Source organism: Homalodisca vitripennis, chromosome 5, assembly GCF_021130785.1.
Source record: "Homalodisca vitripennis isolate AUS2020 chromosome 5, UT_GWSS_2.1, whole genome shotgun sequence".
Taxonomy (NCBI): domain Eukaryota; kingdom Metazoa; phylum Arthropoda; class Insecta; order Hemiptera; family Cicadellidae; genus Homalodisca; species Homalodisca vitripennis.
In genome coordinates, this window is record NC_060211.1 from 61563982 (window position 1) to 61591974 (window position 27993).

General features: G+C 34.9%; 1 protein-coding gene across 1 annotated transcript; it reads right to left on the reverse strand.

Moving 5' to 3' along the window:
• Positions 1–1635: 1635 nt before the first annotated feature.
• On the reverse strand, positions 1636–27984 carry LOC124362281 (succinate dehydrogenase [ubiquinone] flavoprotein subunit, mitochondrial-like). Its single transcript, XM_046816637.1, has 13 exons — positions 27876–27984; positions 26074–26157; positions 20568–20785; positions 18631–18731; positions 15298–15584; positions 13063–13201; positions 11931–12099; positions 10537–10732; positions 7731–7925; positions 6586–6777; positions 3672–3815; positions 2743–2856; positions 1636–1939 (listed from the first exon to the last, which is right to left on the reverse strand). The coding sequence occupies exons 1-13, from the start codon at positions 27939–27941 to the stop codon at positions 1853–1855; spliced, it is 1992 nt and encodes a 663-aa protein (XP_046672593.1). The 5' UTR covers positions 27942–27984; the 3' UTR covers positions 1636–1852.
• Between the last annotated feature and the right edge of the window lie 9 nt (positions 27985–27993).

The window sequence follows — 27993 nt, forward strand, 5'->3', positions numbered from 1 at the left end:
ATGAGTAATACTGTCCTGAGTACCATTATATGTCCGTAATGATCAATCTTCATCGCTCTTACTCCACAGTGTTCTCTTCGGTGCGTAAGTATCAGAATAATCTCGATGTATCCCCAGCGTGACGTACAAGTCACCTTAAAATTTGCGTCCAAAATCGGTGCTCTAGTTCTTTTTAAAACTCTGTCCTGTTGCCCCCTTTTCGACTCTGTTTCCCGTCTCATAAAGGAACTCTTCAAGAAAAATAAAATGTAAATAATATACAAAGAAACATATTCGTCTACACTTTCACAAGTAAATTATAGAGCCTGGTTGATACTTATGATGAACCATAGATTGTTTATGAGAGGTAACGCTACGGGAGAACGTTCTTCCATGGTGGTTTCTCTACCATGCAAGGAGCACGGCCATGGTTGGCAGAATCTGCCTGTATGCCGCTGGCAATGAAGTTCCATGAATAATCAGAGCAATGAAGTTCTAATCTGTTTAAACTAAATAAGCGTGTGGTGTTGTCATTTAAAAACAAGAAGGCGGATTGAGGATCAGGGTCCCCTGTGGCTTGACCATGAGAAATGCTCTCAATTCGAGTCCCAGTTCTCCGGAGGAGTTTGGACCTTCTCCCGGTACTCTGGTCGGTGTAGTATGTATGTGTGTGTGTGTGTGTGTGTGTGTGTGTGTGTGTGTGCGCGCGCGCGCGCGCGCGCGCTCGTGTGTGTGTGTTGGTGATATATACATACTACCAATTATCAAACTACTTATTTATCAAATGACACTCAATTATCTGAATTCCTTTTTAACATCCTTTATTACTGTGATTTGTAAGTTTTCATGCCCACTAAAATTTAAATATTTTTTAAACTGATTATTTTTGCATTTATTTTCATGTATAGTACTGAATGGTTTTATCGTTACATTTATATTACTATTAACTGCAACTGACTAATAATATTGACTCATTTACTGTATGGTAGGTACTATACTACCTGTTACAGTATTTAAAAGATGTATAATCAGGTTCAGAAATTGTATTTAATGGTACCATAACTAGAAATAATATCATTAATTTGTTTGCTACCATTTATTTTTAAGTTGATTATAATCTGGACTCTGTTATCTGGGTATTGGATAAATTATGTATTCGACTTTCAATATACGTTACTTAACTTTTAATTGTTAATTTCGCTTGTTTTTTCAATGCATCTCTTGATGTATTGGAAATCGTTCCTTTTCCAATTGTATTTTGTTAGCTCTATGATTTTACACTTTATTCTTTTATTTATTTTGATATCCAATGTTTTGTAGCGTTTTGTGGTGCTATATGTGTACAAAATAATAATAAAATGTACCAAGATATAAAGGTGCTAAAACATAACTCATTCCATAATTATTTTCTTGAAAGTGTTTTAACACTGTTAACATTCTTCTTTAGAAATTTCAAAATATGTTGCTCTCATATATTCATTTACTTTGTTTCCATATGATTGATATATACATTTTGATCATCATGATGAATTTACTAATTTCAATTTATGAATTAAATATGTTTGGTGTACAATCAGATTGTCACAGCTCAAGACAAAACAGTTACGCTTCTTATAATAATTAAACTTTTCCGAATAAATATGGGAGTCTACAAAATAACTGAATTTTACTTTATCATCTTTATTCTTGTATATAAATAAATTTAATATACGATTAATTAACACAAACTAATTCTATATCGAAGTAATACAAAAGCACCTTACAACCAGAAGTCCAGAGAACCAAGGAACCTGTATTCAAATATTGTTCTCTCACGAGAACTAACCTAACAAGTAACAATACAGTAGTAACAAATTCGATCCTTCGATTGCTATCAGTAGCTTCGAAGGACTGGTGGAACTGATGGACATTCTTGCTCATTCAACGTTTTATCAATTACTGCCCTGTATTCAAAGGATACCTGAAACGTAAAATCATAGTATTAATGCACAGACAGAGCGCCAAGCTTTCTCTACAGATGTGCGACGTAAACTTCAAAAATCACTTTATCGCAGGTTGAGGTCTGAAAGTTGTAGTTCACCACTCCAACCCCTATCAATAGGATTTAACTCAATAAAAAACTTGACCAAGCTTTTAGTCTTGCAAAGAACTTCGGTAACAATACTTATATTATGTAAAAAATACACATTTTTCTTGTATGTGTATAAAGGGTGTTCAAAAATGTAGGGAAATACTTAAGGATACCTTTAATATGTGTAAACAAACGAAAAAGTTCCCCCAGCACTATGTCACTTAGTTCCTCGGTCTAGTCGCTTCGTGTAACGTTTTTCTGTCTGTCCGTCCGTATTTTTAATAAAATATCATAACTAAGGAACGGTTAATTGCACGTTTTTATGTCTCATTAGGTTGTAACTTATTGATGAAGTAAAAAACTGTCAATTATAGTTTCAAAATGTGGCAAAATGTATTGAAAACCGATGTGAAGAAAAACAATTAAGACTTATTCTTGTTACAATATCTTGTAAAAAGAAAAAAGTTAAGAGATAAACAATAACAGAACGAATGCGTGTTAACAAAATAACCATGCTTTACTTTTTATTGTGAATTACATAAGACTATTGTAGGTTTTGGAATTGTGAATATAACTACAACTATCCACAATAGAATCTTACATCAGAAAATATTTTACCTGAATAAACATGAATTGCATATTTTAATATTATACGTTGTTATGGAGAAATTAGTCCATTTTCATATTATTACCTTTCCAGTTTTGATATCAATCTTGGATAGTGTGTGTTTTCGCCAGTGCTGGTCCATAGGTTTGATCGTCTGCCCTGCAACTGGCTTGGAGTAATCATATTCATCATTCCTGGTCTGAACATACGTTGCATAAAATCATAAAGTAATAACAATCAATAATACTACTAATGAACTGAAAAAATATATTACAAACAAGATTCTTAACAAAAGCAGATAATTTATGTCAAAAATACTAAAATCCCAATACTAAGTAAGTAAATGTACTGCATGTAACAACATCATCAACTCGGACACAACGTATGGCACTTCCAGGTAAGCTATAGGAAGTTGTTTGATAATGATCAATGGTAATGACTGACTTAAATTATGAATAAATTACAAACAATTCTACATGTTGAATCTAAAGAACTAAACCATTTGTTTTTTTAATTTAATGTTTTCATACTAGGTTGCAGTTTTGAATATACAATGACTATATATTCTAGAATACGTATATTTTAGAAAATCTGCTTGGAATTTTATATGGCATGATTAACCGTCGTCTCTTTGAGGTGATCTGTAATCTGTAAGAAGTTGGTCATAATGTTATGGAGCCCCAAGCTCAGATCCGACATAAATTCTCTTTAAACATGGGTACCTCGTTCCATATATTATTCATTTCTCAACTCCCTACCCTTTAGCATTTGCTTAGATGCTTTGCTATAGGTACTCTATGAGTAAACTTCACAGAAAGGTGTCTAATTCATAAGCTACACCAAGTTTATAAATTTTCAGAACTAAAATAAAAAAACAAGAAGGCGGATTGAGGATCAGGGTCCCCTGTGGCACCCACAACACCTCGTGACATCGTGGATAATGACACCGTTATCGTTTGTGGATATTGAGATTATGAATATTTCAGAAGTAGGCATCTTACAGAGATTACATACCTTGAAATCTTCTCTAGCATGAGCCCCTCTCGACTCCTTGCGGTTCTCTGCACTATAGATTGTCTGTTGGGCGTTGATCATAAGATTCTGTAACTCCAGCGCCTCCACCAGGTCAGTGTTCCACACCATGCTGCGGTCTTGTAACTAAACCCCAATTAATGTTAAAACCCAATAAATGAATAAAAAAAACATACTTAAATCTAATTTACTTCTAGTATATGTTTGTACAACATACTACCATTATACAGGGTGAGTCACCTAAGGTGTTATAAACATATATTAGGAGAATCATTAGGCTACAGCAAAGAAACAAATTTCAACCATCTAAATAATATAAAATAATTAAATCTTTTAATTATTTCCATCAAATATAAGGAATAAAGTGTGCCAAAACTTGAGATCCCGGGTTTAGATCTTGAACATTTTAAACGTAAACCTGTGACATATGGCACGTCTTTAAAACTCTAACTGGCAAAAACATTTTTGTGGTTTCGTTTCCAAAAACATTTCACCATTTCGTATTGTGACGGACCAAATTACAACATTATGGTTTACCATAAAACCATGTATGTTCTACAAGTTTAAAAATAATATTGTGAAACTAGCAAATGTTGCAATAAATACGTTGACAAAATCTTCAGTAAATACTGTTTTAAATGGCCGATTACATGAACGTATAATTATATTTACTAAAATTTGACCATCTCCAAAAAAGTTAAGATTTTCAAATTTTTAAATGGTTCTTAAAAAATCTAAATATAACAGTACATCATGGTGTACCTTAATTTAAACGTCTTTAATGTTTTTAATCCAAATCTATCTCTAATAATTTGTTTATCCAAGACTAAAACAGATTAAACGTTGAACATTAAGACATTTTCAGTTCTACTGATGTATGCTTTAATTTACTATTGCATTTTCAAACGTAACTCTGTGCCACACAATTTGTGGGCTAATCGCGTAATAAGAAATATTTGGATATAATTGCCTCAATCAATATTTTAACCGTTTGGTATGGTGGTCCAAAGTACGTTACATTAATCAAGTAGGGTTAGAAATTAACGGCTGCCAAATGCGCGGGCCTCCATGCTATTGAGGGCAACGATAACTATCCACTCTCTCTTGTTCAACACCTCTGGCCCTTGGCAATTTACAAAGCTTGTACAATTCATCATCCTAGGTCGTTAAAGGAATGGCCCATTTAGAAAGTCCCAATAATCGGACTTGGGCTCATAATTGCAAATGAAGGTTGAGGACTGTTTTTCTATAGCCATTCACAAACCGGATGGACTGTATATGACAAAAGAAGATAGTGTATATGCAAAGTATCCACATAATTGTTTTTGTTGTTTTAGGGCGGGAAGATTAGATATTGCACTTAGCCCTAAAAGTACCTTTGAGATGTTTCTGAAGTGACTGAGTATTCTGGATGTGTAAATTTGTGGGTAGGGACTGCTTCCTGTCGAAATCCATAAGGAAAGATTTTGGGTATTAATCTCAGTCATGTCTCTTTTGAAGGGGGGCCCGCTCTATACCAGCCTCCAGTCACAGCGGGCAGGGAGCAGCACGCCCTTATTTTAGGCTAACAACTGCGTTTAACACTTAAGGTGCCCTATCACCTCCAACAGTCATCTTCCGCAGTAGACTAGACGTATCGATCTACCCTTGCATTCCAATATTTCGACATTTGCGGTTAGTGATGTGCCGCTCCTGGACATCCATAAGGTTGTCCAGATTTAATTCACACGTCGATTTTGGTTATACCCATTGTAGGTTCAACTGAAAAGTATAAACCAGCGAGAAGAGAACCCCCCTGGGAAAATCTACATAACTTGAGAACCATTCAAGCAACATGATATTGTACACGAGATAGTGACCTTTATCTCAAGTTGGTTACACTATGGTATTTTATGAGTTATTTGATACGCATAAGGGAGTTTCGTTGCGTGCCTCTTAAATCAAATTTGTCTGTGAAAGAAGTGATAGGAAAGAGTAGCTGTGCAAAGTGTACGAAAATTACCAAGTATTTCAGATTGCTAATAGTTCTGACAATCTTCTTTTGTTGTCTACAATCTTTGCTATTGAATTTTATCATTTTAGAGCGCGAATTTCTTTGTAAGTTTAACTTTATGTAATTGTTGTTAGAATCATCAAGAAAGGGCCATCTAATTGAATTCAATTATCTACAGTTGTAATTGTATAAACGCATTATTTTCTAAATGACCCATTTTTAATAAGAAATTATTCATGTTAATTATCACAATACTGAGATATGGCAAGCGCAATGCAAATGATTCTGTCTTACTGAGCTTCCCTCGGTAAAATCGCAAAATCTATTTTAATTAAATCTATTCTATGCAAAATCTATTCTTATTTAGTTCCAATTTTTTTCTTGGTTGCTTAAAATTATCTTAACTAGGATTAACTAATTAAATCCGAATACCCAATAAAATGTTATTCATAAATGTATTCTACATCTCCGTAGATCGGCTTTTATTGTAGTGTAAGGAGATATAACTCGACGCAATGTAGGTGAGTTATCCTCATCAAAATAATATCCAAAACCAGTGACAAATATACCGTAGATAAACAGTCCTCTAATCATTTATAGCAGAACTGATTCTTAAGAATCTATGGTTGCCCAATTTCAAAAATTAACTGTGCAAATGCTACGCCATTTGTGCTCATTCCGCCTTATCACATAGAAAAACTAATTGAATTGAATAGAGATGTAATTACAGCTTGTTGTATTCAAAGCTGTAGTTACAGAAATATAACACATTCAAATATGGGAAACTCTTGAGTAGAGAGGAAGGAAATGACCTTGTACAAGCACATGTTAGAAATCATTCCGTTCAAACGATTTTTTTATCAAATTTTTTCGTTATAAAAATAAATGTGAACAACCGCCCACCTTAAGGTCAGAGAGCGATTTGTACAGAGCGTCCATGTTCCGGCAGCCTTCCTGCAGTGTAGCAGCCTCCCGGAACACAGCGGCATGTGTCTGCATTGTCTTCTGCATGTCGAGGCGTAGTTGAGCTGTCAATGTTGGTCCATTCGCGAACCTCAACCAGTCCAAGTTGGCTAGTGATGCCTCTCCTGCATTCTTAAAATAAACATTTATAATATGAGTATTTATAATATCTATGTTCTTCCCTTAATAATGCAACCCAAATACATACAAAGCGCGTATGGAAACAAAGCATTTTCTAACATGTGTTCCATTTGATTTTGTTTAAATTTTGATTCCCTACACCAAGTCCTACAATATTGGGCCACCCTTTATGAGATTCTCCGTATATTTATTATTTTAATTTGTAAACTACTACTAAATTCACAATACGATGAGATAAAACGTTAAATCCAAGGAAAGGCGATAGAAACATGGATTTATCAATTAACCAATTAAAACTCGTGGCTGAAACGCAAAACAAAGAAACTAAATCTTTGTGCGATATCAAAGATAAATAAGTTATCTTATACTATAAAAGAGTAAAATATAGTTTTATCTAGTATTTTAAATATTATAAAATGAAACTTTTAAACAATTTAATCTGCTAGCCATAGAACCAATTTTATTGCGATAAATAATTATAATCACGTTAAATTATTTTTTTTATCATTTTGTGACAACACGCAGATTTTCAACACTACTTAATAAATTAAATGGGATAGATAAACGTGTTGTGAGATGTAATTCTTATTTTACAGCACATTTATTAGTTAACATAAATTTAATAATCATAAATTAATTCTGTTTTTTTTTCTTATTCAGAAATGTGTTTCCGTATCATTCCATCCTGCCTCTCTATTAATCCTTATTAATACCTTATAAATCATTACTTTTCGGTTTATAAACAGCAAAAAGAACTTTTTATACAAAATTACATCAGAAATACAATGTAAACCGTTATGGCCAACCTCTGATTTCAATACTACTGGAAGGTATATATAATCTAACTCATGTATACGCTGCTCTATAATAGCCTACGAAAAGAGGTAAGGAACTGTTGGAGAACGTGATCTAAGCAACGAGTAATACTCCACACATTTACTTACTGGACTTATGTCTACTTTCTCTCCTGGCTTGTTCTCTTGAGCGATTTTCTTGGCGCACGCTCTGCCAAAGATGACGATGTCGAGGAGGGAGTTGGCTCCGAGCCTGTTTGCCCCGTGTACAGAACAACAGCTGGCCTCTCCGCACGAGTACAGTCCGGGCACCACCACATCTTGTCCGTTCTTCACAGTTAAAACCTGTTCAAAACCAATAGAATAAATGTTCTAACGTAGGGTTCACGGGGCCAAAAATAGATATGTACCGTTATTTAGTTGTACTTCATATAGTACATATTTTCGCAACCCAGTTATTTGTTACTGGTTAGTATAAGTTACATCCGATGTTCTTGGAACTAAATTCTTGGCGGATTGATAACCGAATTGGCACGCATCTTAATTTTTTCTCTCGGAAACTTTGTAGCTGCCGATCCTGCTGCCGAGTAACATCTCGCGCGCCTTGTTCCATAAGTAAAAATTTATATTTTCGTATTATAAGTTCGCCCTTTCATGCGAGACATCTAAATGTAAAGTAAAATTATAACTTGTAAAGTAACTTACCTTGAATGTGTTTTATTTGCCAGATAAACCTGGATAATATTTGTGGCGATGTCCTTCTGACGAGACCACGTTGTCGTGATTATAAGTTGCCTCTATAAATGGCTAAAACCGTCGCGATTTTGTTTTAGGCGAGTTGCAGGTCGCTCTTCGAGCTTACTTGTTGAGTCCAAGCCCAATTACTTCCAGTCTACTAATCTCCCCCTTTTCCGAATACAGCTGCATTGTCGAGCCAAGAATGTTGACGCCCGCGTTTGTGAGACAAGTTCATCGTAAAGGGAAATTATTTTTAAAGTTTTAATAATTATTAATTTCGAAGGTACAATCCATAGAACATCGGAATATTTAGGCCCATCCCAAAGTATCATATTTTAGTTCATTCATACTCTATTTGGCAGCAAACATGCCAAAACTTTATTTTATTTTACCAACTAGAAGTGGTGCTTTAATGTTTATTTGCCAATATTAAACATAAACGTAAACTTCGAATTTCAAGTATTCATTACTACGACCTCAGCAGTATCCAACCCCATGTGTATTGTCCATTCAGTACAGATGGACTTCAATAACTGTAACGATCGATACAAATGCTTTATGCTATACGACATCGAAAACTGTCGCGTATTAACCTATCGCATTTAAAATAATCAATTTCCTTAAAAATCGTATGGATTAAAACATTTATTTTATACCTGACACTATTTAGAAATTATAAACATTGATTGCTAAAAATCTATTATATGTTCAATATCACAGACCTGATGGACAATAAACTGTATATACAATATGGTTGCTGTCACAGTGAAAATAAGGTTATCAGTTCCAAGTAGTATGATCTATTTGTTATAATTTGATGTCAAGATTTTCCCAGAATTTTGGTTTTATAATTCTTAAATCTTGTATATCTTACACTCGTACATCTTGGGTGTTTCAACTTTGTTTAGGATTTTCGACCATAGATGTTGACTTACATAAATCAGCCCAAGTAATAAAAATATTCCAGCAAATATTCAGAATGTGTGGTGGAAAATCTCCACCTCCCCCCTCAAGCTATTTAGGCATCTTCCCAAAATCCTCAGTGAAGAAATACTCGTTTAACTGAACACTGAAAGAACTCGCATGTAATGCAAGCAAAGGCCAGGAGGAAAGACAGCAATCTTCTTCCACGATTGCCTAAAACAATTTTGCTGACAAGGATACAAAAGACACACTAAAGGTGCGTCCTAAGGCGATGCTCTGTGTAGTGTACATCTTAAAATAGATCCAGACGATTGTCAAGCCGAAGGATGTGGGTAAAGAGATTCAAATGATCCGAAAAATGTCCTGCACTTTAGACTCCGGGTATTAATAATCTTGAAGATGAAGACCATCATTACCAGAGACCCTGCAGATGAACAGGAATCCTAAAAGTGTTGTGTTTGTACCCCACCCAATATAGGGGGAAAATCTTCCTGAATGCAAATATAACAGCACCCTGCAGAGGCTAGCATTAAGATCGGATAGACTAACCACATAATTCCATAAAGAGTACAAATCACGAATGGTATACAGGTTTTGACTGAGATTGTCTACGGAACATTAGGAGATAAAAACTGTTCAAGATGTCTATTGTATGTCCGGGGAAATTTGAAATAAAGAAAGTGGTTACCAGGTGGAAGCTCTCCGGACGTACACCCTTGTTTTATTTTCTTGCAGGTTCTGGATAGACTAAGAACTAACATTCATGAAACCACCATTAAAGTAGAGTAACAAAACTGTATTCTACCCAGCTTGTCCGAGATCGATTTGTCAAGGATTGTTATTCTTATGCACTATTGCATCCGGTAGTAGATACAATAAATAGTGGTTATATCGGTTAACGAATCAGACTGTAGTGAAAAGATACGTAGTGCTAGGTGGAAGCTTTATTATTAAGATCAATTATCACTTTCGGTTAATGAATAAGGTTTTCCAAATTCTAAACAACACGAAATACAGGTATATCATTAGAACTTATGAGGATTGTATGGAACGTTTGTTATTACACTGTTTTAATTTAAGATAAATTACAATACATTAGTAACAATTCTTCCCACTCTCAGAAATCCGAATAATAAAAATAAGCCAATAAAAGGCGTTCAAGGATATAAAGTTGACATCGACAGTAAAATATTGATATAATATTTGTTAAACGCAACTATAGCCTAGTACCTACGGGTAGTATACGATCGTATCTTCCTAAATTTTACAACGTTAAAATATAAGTGGACGATACCTGTCCAATGTAATTGGTGGGCACGCCACCCATGTTGTAATGTACAGTTGGCAGCACTGGAATGGGGTCCCGGGTGACATCCACTCCGGCAAATATCATGGCAGTCTCGGAAATTCCGGGTAGACGAGAAGCCAACTGCTCCTGTGGTAAGTGATGTAGCTGTAGGTACAGATGGTCCTTCTCTGGTCCGCAGCCTCTGGTTTGAAAATAGATTAATGTCAGATTTCAATTTACGTCACTTTAGTCATCCTGTGACTATGGCGTTTCTCAAAGAAAGATTATTGTTCACAAGGCAGTCACGTAGTTACCCAATTGAACATTTTAATATTATAAATTCAAGCTTATACATTTATGAAAATTAGTATAAGGCTCTCCGTGTTTCAAGAATACAACCACGGTTAATTGGTATGTTAATGAACTCAGAGCGGAAAATGTTCAGGAACCGATATCGCTTGTGATCTTAAGTGGCTCTTTGTTCACTTAGGACGGAAAACTGAGGAAACTTCTCACTGCGTGACATAAGAGTGATAGGGTGTTTAGGATGGCTACGGGTAAGAAATTGGGGTCGCATGTATGGCACTACTTCAGTTATGCCACTTTAGAAAAAGGTGAGACTTTCTCTGTTTCACACTCTGTCAACAGTAAAAGCGGGCAAAGAATGGTACTCTCTTACTTTTAGACTTGCAAATACCTTTAACATTAAGAGAGCCCACTCAAACAACCACCCTCTGCATTAACCTGTATACTTATCGATTAAGTTATTCCTTTACTCCACTATCTGGATATTTATGGTCTGTAATGTGTCTCTCCTGTACATCTATTAAATTGCCCAGATGTAAGTAACATCGGTTTTTGCTGTACCCAGTGTAGGTTCAACTGGAATGTCTAAACTAGCCGAAGTAAACTCACCTGGAGGAAAATCTTGGTAAGATCATGTCTCACTTCTCAGCTGCATAAATTACAACTGAGATCATCAAAAGCAGTCACTTGGACTCGTAGATGAAACGAGAACATCATAAAAGGTACAGGATCTGGATCAAGTAGTCTTATTTGTGAGAGTAAAGTAGATAGAAGAAGTTCAGTATTATTGTAAGTATCAACTCTGCCGTTACTGTATTTTCACTTCCTTCAAATTTTCATACTTCACCACATTTAATTATGCTCGTAATACTGGTAAACTAAAAAGATATAAATATTTAGAAGTCTAAAAATAGTTGCTATTATTTGTGTTACCAAGGTTGGGTCCTACATATCAGGATAGGTTTCAAGTTACTCTTAGGTTTCAAGTAAAATTTTTCAAGAAAGTGAATAAGTCTATATTAATTTGACAATCAGTTCAAAAATATTGAACGCTGAAGTCACATTTGGAATTTATGCACATGTATACCAATTACCTGCCTTCCCTGATCTCAATAGTCATGGACCTGGATACGACATCACGTGAAGCCAAGTCTTTGGCTACTGGGGCGTACCGCTCCATGAACCTCTCACCCTGAGAGTTAATGAGATAACCTCCTTCGCCCCGGCAGCCCTCTGTTATCAGGCAGCCGGCTCCGTAAATTCCTAATGTAAGAGTAAAGATGTTTGTAGAAAATGCATTTTTACAAACTTATATAAATTACAAATATATTACTTGCACTATAATTTTGAAAAAAGCCAGTTATAAAACATCATACATCATTTATTCACTTAAGCCTTCCGGTTCGTTTCACGTCAAAGCATTTCTTACATATGATTGTATCTTCTTGAAATGTTTCGCCCTCTGTGTGAAGAGCCCATCTTCAGTCATCCATGAATATCGATTTCGATATAACATCTGCTGACTGAAGATAGCTCTCCACAGGGAGGCCGAAATATTTTATGAAGATACAATCATATGTAAGCAATGTTTCGACACACTGCGAGCCGGAAGACTTTTTAATTATAGTTATGACAATGGTCTCATAAGCCTAAGAACTAAGATATTGCTCGTTCATTATATTTTTATAAGGCATGTTTTCAGACTGTATTTTAATATTAATCCTATATAAATCTATTAAAATATATTAATAAATCCCAATTATATTGATTAAAATCCCTTTTTTAACTGTTCAACTGCATGAAACATATTTAAAATCGAAATCACCTTAGCACTATAGAAAAAACTACTATACAAATTTATTATATTTAAAGCAAACAAAAAACAAAATTAATATATAAAAAATTAAAATAGAAAAATATTAAATTATGAACTCAAAATCCAATTCTATACCATAATTAATTATTTTCTACAAATTTAACTTTCTAGTAAGTCATAACAAAACTGATATTGAAATTTGTGAAAGAGTAATAGAAGTAAAAGTGGAAGACCTTTTCCATTACTTATATTTACGAAAACGTGAGGTGATGATTGAAAATTTGTTTAAAATCCTGTTTGTTCATTATAAACCAATGAAGCTTCATGGAAGTACCAATCTTTAAACTAATGTGGACTAAGATATTTTACAAGTAAGAAGAAATGTTTCACGACACATGCAACAGACTTACCTGTCGGATGGAACTGGACAAACTCAAGGTCCTGGACGTATAGGTCTGCTCTGGAGACCATGGCGGTGCCGTCTCCGGTGCAAACGTGCGCAGCGGTTGTCGAGAAGTATGTCCGACCGTAGCCTCCTGTTGCTAGAACCTTTACATAAACTTGTATATTATTAACGATGCAGATTCCTAACTAGCAAACGTTCCAGTCAGGTGAGTTTGAAGCACCTGTTAAATGCGTTATTGCTCTGGAATGCATTAATGTATTAAATCGGATGTTAAAAAAGTCCCACACGGACTTGATAATTCCCGAACGATTACAGGTAAATCAAACTTGGTACATCTTTACTGTAACTATACATTTACTTTTTAAAGTAAATACCGTATTTTTTCATGTCAATGGAATGGCCAACAAGGAGTCATAAGGAAAGCGTAAATGAGAGCATCATAGGTCGAGTAGTAGCTACATCAAATTATTAGCAGGCCTTTATTAGTAGAGTACAATGCTGCAAATCCGACCTCAAAAGGTTTACTGTTTTAAAAATTGTACTGGTTTAACGTTTGAATCATTTACAATGTAGGTCCTGTTCTATATGATTAAATACTTTTTTCTTGGCTCAAGTTGTGAAAGTTCAACTTACTAAATGAATACTGGACCTGAGAAATAGTTTATAAGGTAGTTAGTGACTCTTCACATCCAATGAAGGATGGTCTACATGGAGTTCGGCAAAACACTTTGACGTAAACATAACTCTAGATTTACATTTCAGTTCAAGGGTGATGGTCTTCCAAATTATCTCATTGTACCTATGTATTTGATCTTTCCCTGTTGAGTTGAATGGTGAGGTAATGCTTGTAGCAAATGCATCAGAATGGAGGAAGGAGATTTGTTCAAGAGAAAATAAGGAGGATCCTCTATCTGAGTGGATAAAAGAGGGGAGGTCAGAGATGGTAAATAAATCAGTGATGCATTTTATCACCCTAGCAGAAGTAAGATCGGGGCAACGACAGGCAAAAGAGAAAATATACTCGTAGACTAAAGTGAGGAAGTAACGATTACGAAAGTTGTAGGAACGTAACCTTTGAAAGCGGTATTAAGGCGCCCCATAAGTGCTGTCGCTTTAATAAGACGACATCGATGTTTTACAATCCGCGGTTTAACCTCAGCACAGTCAGGACAACCTGGTGTCATCCTTATGACTTGTGGAAGTGCAGAAGGTTTCATGTACACATACAGTAATACATTCTGGTATTCTCTGGGTGGCACACTGTTTCGTGGAGGTGGTTTCACTTATTTGAACCGGTTGCTCCACACGCTCGAGGAAGCATGTCTGCTTTGAAATCCTCGGATCCTGGACGATAAACAATTTTGAAGTAGTAGAGAGATAACTTCAGTCTCAATGACAAATTTTATTATTTTATATCTTACTGGATTGCTTCTTGTTACAAATGAATGACAATCCCGGTTGATCTGTTTCGATCTTGAAGTGTTTTCTAAACAGGAACGCTGTCCACTTACGTAGTGGTTCCATTATGGCAGTATCCTCTTTCTTGACGGCGGAGTGAACTCTCTCACTTTTGGGCAGAGTACGAGAAAAGAAAGGTACACGTCGCGTCGGTTGTCTTGGCTGAGCGTGGCGATGAAGGCGAAACCTGAGGCATTCGTTTCAACAACAAGAGGGGATTTGTGAGTTATGGCTGTGATGATAGCGTTGGCCGTGTCTCGTTTTAGTGTTTGAAAATGTTTTACTGTGTCGAGAGGCAGTAAAAGTATTGTATGAAGTGAGTAGGAATCGGTCTTTGGGTAAAGAAATGTCAAGAGGGGTTTTGTCCTCTCTGGGTCAGGTTTGATGGTTATATCAATACACGGAGTTACAGATTTAATATCTTACAACGTATTTAGCCTAAACCTGTAAAGAGAAACATGATATTTTATTAAATTAACTGTACTGAAAATCTGAGATGAATCCACAATGAGAGAGCATATTACGTATAAGCGACAAATGCAATATTAACATTCGTGCCAAGTCTAAAATAGGGTACATACATAAAATATACCAAATCGTTACTCTTTTATATTTTCACATCTTTAAGATGGCTAACAGAAATTTACATTAACTATAATTGTACTGTAGTTTTCCACCATTTATAATTTTAATGGCTCAGTACTTGTCTCACAACACATACCTGAAAGTTTTCAACCAACTTCACTGTTACAGAAAGAAAGATATATTCTGAAAATCTTACAGTGTTCTTGGCACGAAAACGATGAATACTCCCGTCCTCTAAACAAAGCGCGATGATGCCTCGACACTCTCCTTTCTCCATCAGCAGATCGAGAGCGAAGTATTCAATGAAGTAGTTGCAGTCGTAGCGAAGCGACTGGCCGTACAGAGTGTGCAGTAAGGAGTGCCCCGTACGGTCGGCTACAGCACAGCAGCGGTGGGCCTGACCACCCTTGCCGAACTTGAGACTCTGGCCGCCAAACGCTCTCTGGTAGATCTTGCCCTCCTTAGTGCGAGAGAAAGGCATACCTGAAAATAAATATAAGTATTTATATATAAAAATAATTATAATTGCTTAAACAACTAATGCACGTTACCAATAACCCTTTTACCACATTTTTTCTAAATAAACCTCAACGAGTCTGTTATCTGAGGAACCTACTGTATAAGCTATAGAGACTCTAACAAGCGATTATTACACAGACAGTTATCTTAAAAACAATAAAAATGTTATTCGTTATCCGTTATTTAATATGAATTAGTATTGTAACGTTAAGTATGACTTCAAATGTTGGAGGAGTTCCACACTATATTATTTTACAAACCTTCTCACCCAAACTTTAAGAATGAAAGAGCCGGATCAGAAATATTACTCTAATTATGTTTTGATAAGTTTGTCTTAATGACGAAATCAGCATTAAGTGGATAGCAAACACACTCGTAGTTACAAATGAAACATGTTTTCAGAGCAGAGAGCAATGTATGTTCAAACAACGATCCTCCCTCTACGTAAACTAGCAGCTGATTACAAAATATATCAGGGAAGAGCATCATTTAATAATTAACTAGTCATGTTTCCAGTTGACATAAACTTAGAATCAGCTATAATTAATTTACATTTCGATTTTACTTAATACTATGCGATGGAAGTGCTCAGGGAGTATGAAACGTGAGGTTATCTGAAAATTCTTTTACTTGCCGCAACAAACACCCACTGTTTGGGGATATGTAAAGCATACATGCAGATCATACAATTATAACTGAAATGAAACTCAGACAAGAAGATGTTAATAATAAGTGGAAAATAAATCATTATCAAATTGAATTGTTCAGATAAGTGTATTGATTAAAAAACATAATAAACAGGAAGGTTTACCTAATTACATTCTGTAAACGTGTATAGAAAGTGGACTGCCTGTTATAGAATGTTGTGCTACTGGGCAATTTGAAGACGCGTAGTGCACATAAAACTTCTATAGAAAATTTTCAATAAAATTCTATATAAATTTCATAGTGATTTGATAAATTTGTTATTTATGATTAGTGCCCCACAAGTTGGAAACAACATTCCACATACCTACATAACGCATATTACTTAAAACAAATTGTACGCAAATCGGTCCAAATATAGTGACCGGACCATAATTCATTTCTTCTTATTCTGCTATGGGCGCTAGTTTGGTATCACACCGAAAGGAGCGCTAGAAACAGCACGCTACAAAATAGTCCGATGGTGGATGTGCATGTTAATCCCTCCCCCCTTCTACACCCCGCCTACCATTTGCCAGTTTTATGTGTAGGAGAAAAATTACTGATCCGCTTAACCCCCTTGAATGCTGTGATACTCTTGCAGTACTGACACCTCACTGCGGGGTTTTTTTGCCACTTGCAACCAAAATTAATGTTAATCATTTTATTGGCAAAAAACAATATTATACAGCACTCTGAGTACTATTTATTTAGAGGGCCAGTTCCAGAATACAATAAGGAGTAATTAGGGGGGAAACCCGTATTTTTTATATAATGGGATGGTGGGGGGGAGGGGGGTTGAAGGAACTAAAGATGGGTAGGAAATTATCTATGGGTCAGTATCAACAACGTCATCATCCTCTGATAAATCACTCAAATCCAATCCTATTTCAGAACTCGGCATTTCTAAAAATCTTCTAATCTCATACTCGCCTTCGTTATCCATAGACATAATGGTAGTCTAATTATCCAACAACAACAAAATTATGTCCAGTAGTAATACTATACTAGTAATTATATTTATATAAATAAACACTATATAAATAAAACACCTCAATAAGTCCGAAAACACATAAAAGCACAAGACAAGACCACTTCTGTGACTGACATTTGACAAAACTTATTCAGAACAGAAATGCACGTGGTTTTGTGGTAGTTGAAATATAATATATCAGGTAGCAGCACCAATCAACAAGAGAATAGTGTCCAGATAGTTCATATTGAGGCCGCTAGATGGTGTGGGCCCCTTTGTTCAGTAGTAGTGGACTACAACAAAGAGATACATCGTGTTCCGTACATTTACGGGCGTAGCAGTGAGGGCTCCGCGGACGAAAACGTATATGTACGTTTACAGCAGTCAAGGGGTTAACATAAGGGAACAGCTGATGGTCAGCTGCGATATGGCAACACGTCATCGGATTGTTTTTGTGTAGGTTGTTCTAGTCGTTTTTTTTTTTTTTTTTTTTTTTTTTGATTGGCTGACGAGATTTGTGAATATTAAAGTACCGTACCTGTTGAGATTACCAATACGATTAATCATATTTACAATTTTCATTATTAAATTCCTTTAAATTTATTTACTCGTATTGTCACGATATTCATATTTTTATTTAATGTATTGTAAACTACAAGTTACATACATGTTTACTAATGTACCTACTCTTATGCAAATAACGCTATTTACGAGTATACTACTGTATATGGCAATGATTAAAAATACAACCAAAAACAACTGACTTACTTTTACAGAAATCTCTAAAAACCAAAGTCAGAAGAATTGTCAAGATTTTAGCGGAACAATAAAATCGATGAATGTGAATTTGGCGCCTTGTATTTAATAACGGAAATTAGACCCGCCCGTTTCCGGAGAACTAGGGAGGAGGGTACCACACTGTGAGGCGTGACAATCGAATTGAGGAACCTACTTTTATCATGGACAATCTATTGTATGTTCTTCATTCTGTACTCTATGGTTCAGTAGAACTTCCAAAATAAGTATTAATAGAATATATTTTTATTCATGTTAAAAAGCAAAACTAACCCCTAAAGTCCTAATGTTGAAAATTGTTAAAATATACAGCCCTCATTTAGGACTTAATCAAACAGTACTCAAATTGTTGTATATATTTTAAATAAAAAAGGACGCAACGCGGTCAAGTAGAACTAATTCCTAAAAGACTTATTGGATTCCAAGTTTATCGTAACGCGAACTTCTAAGAGTTTCCTTACAAATTAATTTCCAGATAAAAAACAGGACGAGAGGTGTGCAAAAAATGTTTACTTCCATGTATTTTCAAGAAAAATGTATAAAAAATTGTAGGCTTACCATAATTTTCCAGTTCAATCACAGCATGGGGCGCTTCACGGGCCATGTAATGTATCGCGTCTTGGTCTCCCAGCCAATCCGACCCTTTCACGGTGTCATACCTGTTCATATAACGCTAATAAAGTAATATTACACAACAACGGTTTTCTCTTAATCAAGTGGTACTTTGATTGCAAGTTTAGTATTACTTCAGATTTCATTTTTATTATTAAACTATACAATTAAGTTCATTTCAGTACATCGACAAATTAAATAATATTATATTACATATAATATAAAAGTACTGATGAATAAATAAATATTTTATTCGTCAAATGTCATCTTAAAGAATGTTTCTCACTCAAATCCGAAAGGAGGGACATTGTGGACCTTATGGAGATGCTAACCATGGAGACAGAAGTCAAAAAAATGTTCCTCTTTTCTGATTACTGGAGTGGGCTGTTTTTCACATTGTCTATGATCAGAGGCCTAAAATTTTCCTTTTTATAAACCTTTTAGTATGGTGATCTCTCTCAATGTGGCTTTTCCCAAAGGAATATCGACCCTTCCACCCGCGGTACTTGAATAGTTTACCGGTGACTCAATGATAATAAGTGACACGAGTGATGGAATTATGGGGTGCGGCCATGTAGAGAGATGGTTTTTTGCAGTTTTCCGAGCAAACTTAGATCATTGTCATCACTGGTTATGCTTATGAGAATTATCGTCTGCAGTATAAGGCCATACAAATTAATATTTTTACTGATAGCAGGGAGCTTTGAAGGCACTGGCTTTCTGTGTGTTAATCTCAAAACCTGTCTAAGTTTTTGTTGTCATTTCCTTTGCTTCATCGGCAGAATCAACAACGCTATTCTTTGTCAGGTTTGAAGCCGTAAGGGAATTATGGAAAAATGAGAGGGCTGATGTTTTGGTAAACTTGGGTTCAGCATCAAACAGGACGAACTGTTCTGTGGAATTTCCAGGTGTGTAGGCTCTAGAGCTATCTCGAAATGGTTTTTCATTGTAAGATTAATGTTATCGGGCTTATTGATGAGTACGCTTGTTCTTCATTCGTAGAAGATAATATCTGTTCTCCTCGATACGGGCAGATGATTATCTTATCGGTTAATATAATCACAGGGCATAAACACATCCTGCTGAAGAAACATTGTCGTTCAGTGGATATTTTTAGAAATAATACAATTTGTATAGTGTGCATTGAGCAAGACTAAAAGAATGCGGCAAGCTAGCTTATTAAGTGCACTATTTGAAGGCCATATTCGGCACTTTGGAGAAGAATGGTTTTGGAGGACCTTGTGAGTGTTTTTGTGGACTGCTTAAACTGTAAAATGTGGACCTCATTACATACTTCCGAGAAGCGCGGTAAATCTTTCACATCTTCGTGCTTGACAGTAGGACACCCTTAGAAGAAGAATGGGTTACGTTATGGGTAATATAGACCAAGTCAGTAAAACTAATTGTTTTCTGAATAATTGAAATACTGTCTTATTTGAGTATATTTGATTAATCAATATTACTAAAGATTCTATCTATCACAAAAAAGAAGAGCGTGTTACCGATTTTTCTTTGGTAAGGTCAATATAAACAAAACTAACTTAATATGTTTTAATTCATCTCTAAGAGGGAATACTACATAGGTATTATTCTGTGATAGATTTTGATTCAGTTTAATTCATATACTTCTATGTAAAATGTATTAAAACATCAGTTTCAGTCTGAGACAGGCTTAATTAAAGGGAACAAGAACCATTTTATTTAGAGATTTTGACAAGGCAGTTTTAAAACTAAATTAATTCTAAGTACATTTGTTCAGACAGTAAACAGTAATGTTGCATAAACACTTAATACTCTATTGGTTTCCAGACTGTACAAATTTTTCCCGTTTTACGTGTATTTATAATTATCAAAAAAGTATTGCCTCTCAATCAGCCACTTACATGTGCCATTGCCAGTTGTCTTCCTCCATGTTACCCAGGGCTGCATTGATGCCTCCCTGAGCAGCCACTGTGTGTGAGCGAGTAGGAAACAGTTTAGTGATGACAGCAGTTTTGAATCCCTCAGCCACAAGACCGAATGCTGCCCGCAGACCAGCTCCGCCTGCCCCCACCACCACTGCATCGTATGTGTGGTCAATCACAGGGTAGTCTCTTGAGATCTGTAATATACAAAATGTTGTACTTGCGATAAGGAAACACTTTGTCTACAATAGTTTTGAAACCTTCGGCCACCAGTCCGAAGACTGCTCACAGGCCTTTACTAGTATAAGTAGACATACACTACTTCTCCCCATATCTTGTTTGTACTCAATAACAGGGTAGTCTAGTAAGATATATAATAAATCCCTTACACTGTATGAGCAACAGTAAAACGTCCTGATGACTACACTAATGGCAATTCTTGCACCTTGTCTCAGCCCACAATGTAGACATTATTAACCTAGTTAAGACGAAAGAAATATTCTATATTCAGTACAAAGTCATACTAAGGTAATCTGACTCTTAGTAAGAGAAAGTCGATTACTCATCCAGAAGAGTCCACCCATTGAGTGGATAAAGTACAGAACTAGCCAGTTCTTAACTGGCCCTTCATTCGACTATACGAGTATTTAGCCCAACAGAAGAGTCCTTTACTGGCCCTATTGTTTAATGAATATAACTCGACACTGCCGAGTTCTTAGTAGCGCTACCATTGACCATATCTAGCACAGCGCTAGTTAGTTCCTGACTGACCCAAATGACTAATTTCATTGATACATCTAATAGTGCAGTCATTGAAGCATTATTGGTCCGAATTTTTTTACTGTGGACCGAATTGCATAAAATTTTGGAACTAGGTTCATCTTACCCTTAACTTCAAAAGTGAAAATGATTTGAACACCATTGAATGGTTGCCACCCCTTCTCGGGGGTGAATTTATTTTTTCAAAATAACCTCGGATATCGATAGAAGGCCTAATTTTAAGCAAAAAATCATCTATAACGTTTTTCGAAAAATCCAATACTTTTCAAGTTATTGGCAATTGAAAATTCGCAATTGTTTCACGTTTTTCATCGGTTTTTTGCAAATATCTCCAAAAATATACGTTTTATCGAAACTTTTATAAAGAACACAATTGTAGCAGGTAAAACAATGAACAATTTTGTTTTTTATAAAGTATTCTAAGTGGAATATTAAGCTAGATATTAAAAATCAAAGCCGTTTTTTATTTTGTCTGAAATTTAATCGATGTGGTCAATGCCATCTAGCGGCGAGCAGATGCATTTTAGGCATTCTAATAAAAAAGAGTTTTATAGTGCTTGAAATAAGCTTTAAAATGAGCACTATTAAAAGTCTTTTGCACGTAAAATAAGTGAGCTGTATTGCAAATAAGAGGAGCATCTAATGTTTTTTCTTTTAAATCAATGGGTTTCATAAGTGCCATTTCCACCAAAATTAAAATTAATCGTATTCCGCCTAGAATCAACTTTATTATGAAGAGTTTAATAGATTGTATCAGTTTGGCTGCTTCAGGACACATATTTTTCAAAAAAGTCACGATTAAAAAAAATTTCAAATTAAAAAAAAAACCAGCTTTTTTCATAATATTTCAAAAATGACGATATATACGAATAAAAGTGTAGGTATGAAAAAAGTAGGTATATTTCTGACAAACAATTTGGATTTTTTGATTTTTCTGTAAAACAAAAATTGACGGAAATATGATTGTTTAAAGAGCGCGTGGCAGCGCAATCACAGCCTCTCTTAAGCCCTTTAACCCTTCACCGTTTGAGAAAAAGGTTTTTTACTATATATTGCAATAAAGGATGTTGTAGCTCTCTTAATTACCTTTACAATGGTTTTTTATAAATTGTGATAGCATGAAAATTGAAGGAGTTATGGTCAAAAAACTTATCATACTTTATTCTACTTAGTAACTGAAAATTTCGGACTGTGAATATGTGGAGCAATGTGAAAGTACGCAGTATAATAGAGACCCAAAACTATTGTAATGTGTATATATATACATAATATGGCTCATATATTTTGGAAATGTAGGCATGAATACATACCAACTTTCTTATATGTATATATAACACATTTGAGTGAATGTATAATTTGTAAATATTTTATCCAATAAATGGCAATTTTTACTCTAAATTACATTATTTTTAAATAATGTGTAATCATATATATTTACTGTTTTAATTTAGGGGTAGTTTTAAGGGTAGAAAAGCCTAAGAATATGATAATCATTTTCGAGAGTGTGGAATAATATTAAAATCCTTTTCATTTTATAAAAAAATTTTAACAATTTTTTTATCAAGGGGTAGTTTTCAAGGGTTGAAAGGGGGTTAAAAATTTGATAATTATTATAGAAAATATAAAATATTACTAACTCTATACTTACATCTTTTTATATCATACCAAAGTATTTTTTTGTGATTTTTTCGATTTAGGGGTTGTTTGCAAGGGTTGTAAGATGTTCAAGGGGTTGAAAATGATTTTAATATGAGGTAATTGTATTAGAAAACACTTTAAAATTTCACCACTTACTATTAAACATGTTTTCTAGCGATAAAATGGCTCAATGTCGATTTTTCCATTAAGGGGTTGTTTACACCCCTTAAAAATAATAGGCGGAGTTCAGATCATTTTCACTTTTGAAGTTAAGTGTAAGATGAGCCTAATTCCAAAATTTCATGCAAATCGGTTCACAGTAAAAAAATTCGGAGGTAAGACCGTATTTTTCGCTTCAATGACTGCACTATAAGCTACATCTATGTTTTCGGTTATAACTTCGCTGTCTTAATTGACAAAATGCTCCTATTTAAATACACGCGGTAAATGCGACATGTATTTCATCTTATGAACAAGACATCTCACTTATAAAACATCTGCACTGCCATTTTCGAAGCAAAGCACAATCTGATTTCTTGTGTTTCTCACAGAATCTGAGCGATAATGTTTGTCGGAATAATTATTATTGTAACCGTGCAAATTGTGCTAAAATTAAACTTCCGTGGAGCCAATTAGGACATTGAAAGGGTGCACTGAATTAGCACTCCACTATATAGATGACTTTATTAACTAAGATGTAAAACAGGATGATTGGATCTAACTAGAACTATCCAAATTTCATAACATCCCGTACGGAGAAGGGTTGGTTATAAGTAGACCAAAACTGTTAGGCTGCGTAAGTCTAAGAATTGACATTTTAGTATTCAATCGATCTTGTTTAACCTCTTCATGCATGAATTATTAAATAATTAAAAGAAAAAAATTTTTAGTTGTTTTTCTTGTTAAATAGGCTTGTTTAATAACAAAAATATTTTTTTCAAATTTTTTTGTGTCTTAGTTAAAAAATAGCTGACCTGACGTCATATGACACCACCATGTAATAAGGAAACAAAAAATAAATGTTACCTTTTTTATAATTTGTTTTATTTTCTGATACATGTGCTTTAAATAAGTACTATGTTTAAGTTATAAATGTATAAAAATGTATTTAATCTCTTAACATTAAATATTGTCACATTTTGTAAAATAAAAAAAATGTTTATTTAAAAAAAAAAAATTAAATTTCAAAATTAAAATCAATTTATTTATTGAAATATCCATATAAGAACATCCTATTTACTATGGAAAGCTTCCTTAAAGTGTGGACATACATGTAAACCACAAATGTTTTACACTGGAATCTGGTTTTTTTTCTTGCAGTGTTCAAAACGGCATCGCTGCTACCTGGCGTTTTCGACTTCGATGGCCAGTAGTCAACTTTGTTGTATCTCAGTTCCGGAATTATGTTTACTGGTTAATTTTTTTTCTTAAGAGTTGGAGTGTTTTTAGGAGACATTGATGATGGCCTTCCTCTCTTCTTCGTGTCACATAACCCTTTCGCAATGAGGGTGTTGGCTACAGATGATTTGAAAGACAAGTCCATTTTTCCATCAACCGATTTCCTGTAGCACAACCAGGCATTCACCAGGGACACATTTAAGAGGTGAAAACATACTCTAAGGTACCACTTCTTAGACTTGATCCCATGAGGGTAGTGTGCTATCATTCTGTCCGCCATGTCAACTCCTCCCATGAAGGTGTACTCGGATATAGCATGAGGCCGAGTGATCGTTATAACTTCTTGGGTTTTCTTGTATTGACTGAAAATTTTGAAAATCTGTGCAAAATGCAGGAAGATCTTCTGGTATTTCAATACCTTCTGAAATATTCTGTTGGGCAACATCAACAAATAGTTCATAAACTACACTCCTCATCCTCTGACCCAGATGAAATAATATTCTCACTATGTAATTCCAAGTATCCGGCAATATCACTATCATCCAAGACAGAAGTATCCATGTTTTCTTACACCTACGAAGAAGAAAAAATAAAACAAGTGAAACTATACCAATCAGTAATGGGCATCGGGATAGTTTCACTTATTGCATGGTGGCGTCATTTGCCACTCATCAATAATTTGTGGCTAATTTTTATTATATTTGCAATTTCAAAAATATATTTAGTAAATATGTTAGTATACAATACCTAAAAACAGAAAATAAATTTTCTTAACTGATAAAAATTCCTCAATAGTCAGGAAAAAATTATAAAACTGCCAAAATAACCTCTCACTAATAACAACAATGCTAGACTGAATAAAAATGGAGGGAAAATGAACTGTTGCTTCCACTGTGCTGTAGGGTGGCTTTTGCTAGTACCTATGAACCCTTGAGTGAACTACATGATATAGAGACAGTTAGGAGTACATCTTACACTTTATATATATTTATTTATTGAATGGTGTCAAATGACATCGTCATGCATGAAGAGGTTAAGGCAGTTTAGGTAAACTGCACCACGGAGCCTTGAAAAGGAATAGGTAGGTCGCATTTCCCATCAAAACTGTTGATGCCGACCACTTTGGATGAACATTTCATATAATCTGTATACTGATTTTAAAAGAAACCATCGGATAATGCAACTTTCCTGCCTACTTTCAACCTTAGGCGTTATATTTGTTCTCTCATTTAAAACTCTTGGATTAGGACTAAGTAAGAAAAAGTAAGTAATTGCTCCTCAGATACGGATTAGAGCAATTGGACATGTTCATGTTGTTGGAGCATGTTTGTTGTTGTAGAAAAAACAATGTTTGAAGAAAACTTGTCAGCGTCGGCTTTGAAAAACGATTTGTGTTTAGTTTTCCAAACATTTGACAACTAAAGTCATTCTGGTAGTTCAAATAATTTTGAATACGTAGTACTTGTGTACTGCACATAACAGTATTTTTTTTTTAATAATTGCTTTTAGAGACGTATATTACACTACAGAACATTGTGTTTCTTAATGGGCTGTTCGGAATATTTATCTTTCTAAATATCATAAGAAGGGATTAGAGAGTTGGCACAAAGTTTTTAGCTTGGCTCAATAGATACGTAACTTTCTTTGAAACCAATATAAATTAACTCACCTTCTCTCCTGGTTTTGCAAGATTCTGTCCATCCACTGTGAAGTGAAGATTTCTTGCAGAAGTAAATGGAAGGCCGATGCATTTCTGAAATTAAATAAAACTATATGACTGTTCCGAATAGGTTCCATGAATTTACAATATTTAGATGGTTAAGCTGAGTGATAGGCTATATTATATAACATATGTATGTTTGACTTGCCCCCTTACCACTGAATGCTGACACACACAAAATGTATTCAGAGTCCTTTCCCAGATAACCCTAGGTGAATTATATAAAACATTCACCAATATCATTTCATTTGATAATGTTCCATATTATTACTATACGTAAACTTACAATAATGCAAGTTTGAAGATTCAGTGCACAGTTATAATGCAATTTTTGTGAATTGATTGCAATATGCTTTCTCGAGTGGTTTAGACGCTTTTCACCCAAATATAGATTATAACCAACTCCGTTATAGTACGAATTCCAACAGCTAATCCTACTTACGCACTACAAGTGTAATAATGTAAGTGTAAGTGAAATATACGCTTCGCTATGATTAAGAATATTATACGTATGAATTAATTGATACGTATATTAAAATACTAAAACGGAATTCATTGCGAATGCCGAGTACAGCTCCAATCCAACTTCCTCTTAGAGCTGTGTCTGGAATCCGACGCTGTCACAACTGAACAACTGTTCAACTGTTCATAATTGTGAACTGGAGCTGAACTCGACATTCACATTGAATCAACCCTTCACACCATAGTAATGTTATGTGTAATATTGGTACTTTGGGATTATACCGACCACACCAGTATGAAGAACACAAAAATAGAAATTTATAGAAACAAACATGATAGAACGAAAAAAACAACTCTTCAATTACAAAATTACAAACTTACAAGCATTTCCAGGTATTGTGATCGCTGTTATCTTATCTTTCTCGAGAATCCTGATTAGCCTACGGCAGGCCGCGCGGCATCACGTGATTTGCACGGTACATAATTGCCTTTCCATTTCAATTCAATTTATATTTCTGATTAGCCCCTCTAGAATTTGATATTTTACTGATAGGTACTATCTCGAGGGATGTTTTTCTTTCGTCGACATCAGCGCGGGGCAGCACCGAAGGTGCTGTCGAAGCCCGCGCTGATGGCCGGAGGCACTCGCATTTTGGGTGGCGGAATGTGATCAAGAATAAAAACAAGTTTTGAGTGTTTTTTTAATAAAGAGTTTAGTTTGGTAAATGTTTGTTTTTGTTAAATTTTTGTGTTTGGAGAAATGTAGAGGTAAAACACGAAAGTACAACAAAGCGATGCACCAGCTGAACGGGCGGCGAGGCTCTGCAATCACGTTATCTACTAGACGCTCGACTTTGACCTCTGTCTGAGGATGGGGAGGGGTTTGCGATAAGACAATTCCTGTTTTATACTGACGAAATAGTCTTCTACGCTAATCTAGTAATCAGTAGAAGCAAAATGTTAAATAACGATTCATGTCTGGGTGTGGTCGGTATAATCCCAAAGTACCGTAATATTTAGTTTTTTATAATCCAACATTCCATGCAGCGTTCAATTCGATTTCGAGACACTATAGTTAGTTTTATGTACTCAACGTTCAACAGTATGTTAACCTATAGCGAAATATTAAGTCATAACTATTTAAATAGAACATAGGTAATAAATTTTTGACATAATGTGAATACTTATTAGAATAAGTTTATTGATAGTACCACCTCATAAGCCTTTAAATGAATAACATCATGGTTATATTATTTTATATTACAATTACACTTATTCAGCTTTCTTACCACAGACACTAAAGTAGGCTGCTTTAATCCAACAAGACATGAAGTAAACTTAAAAATATGAGCCATTTTTGAGAAACTACAACAAATCTCAAATACAGGTACAATCAATAATGACAGT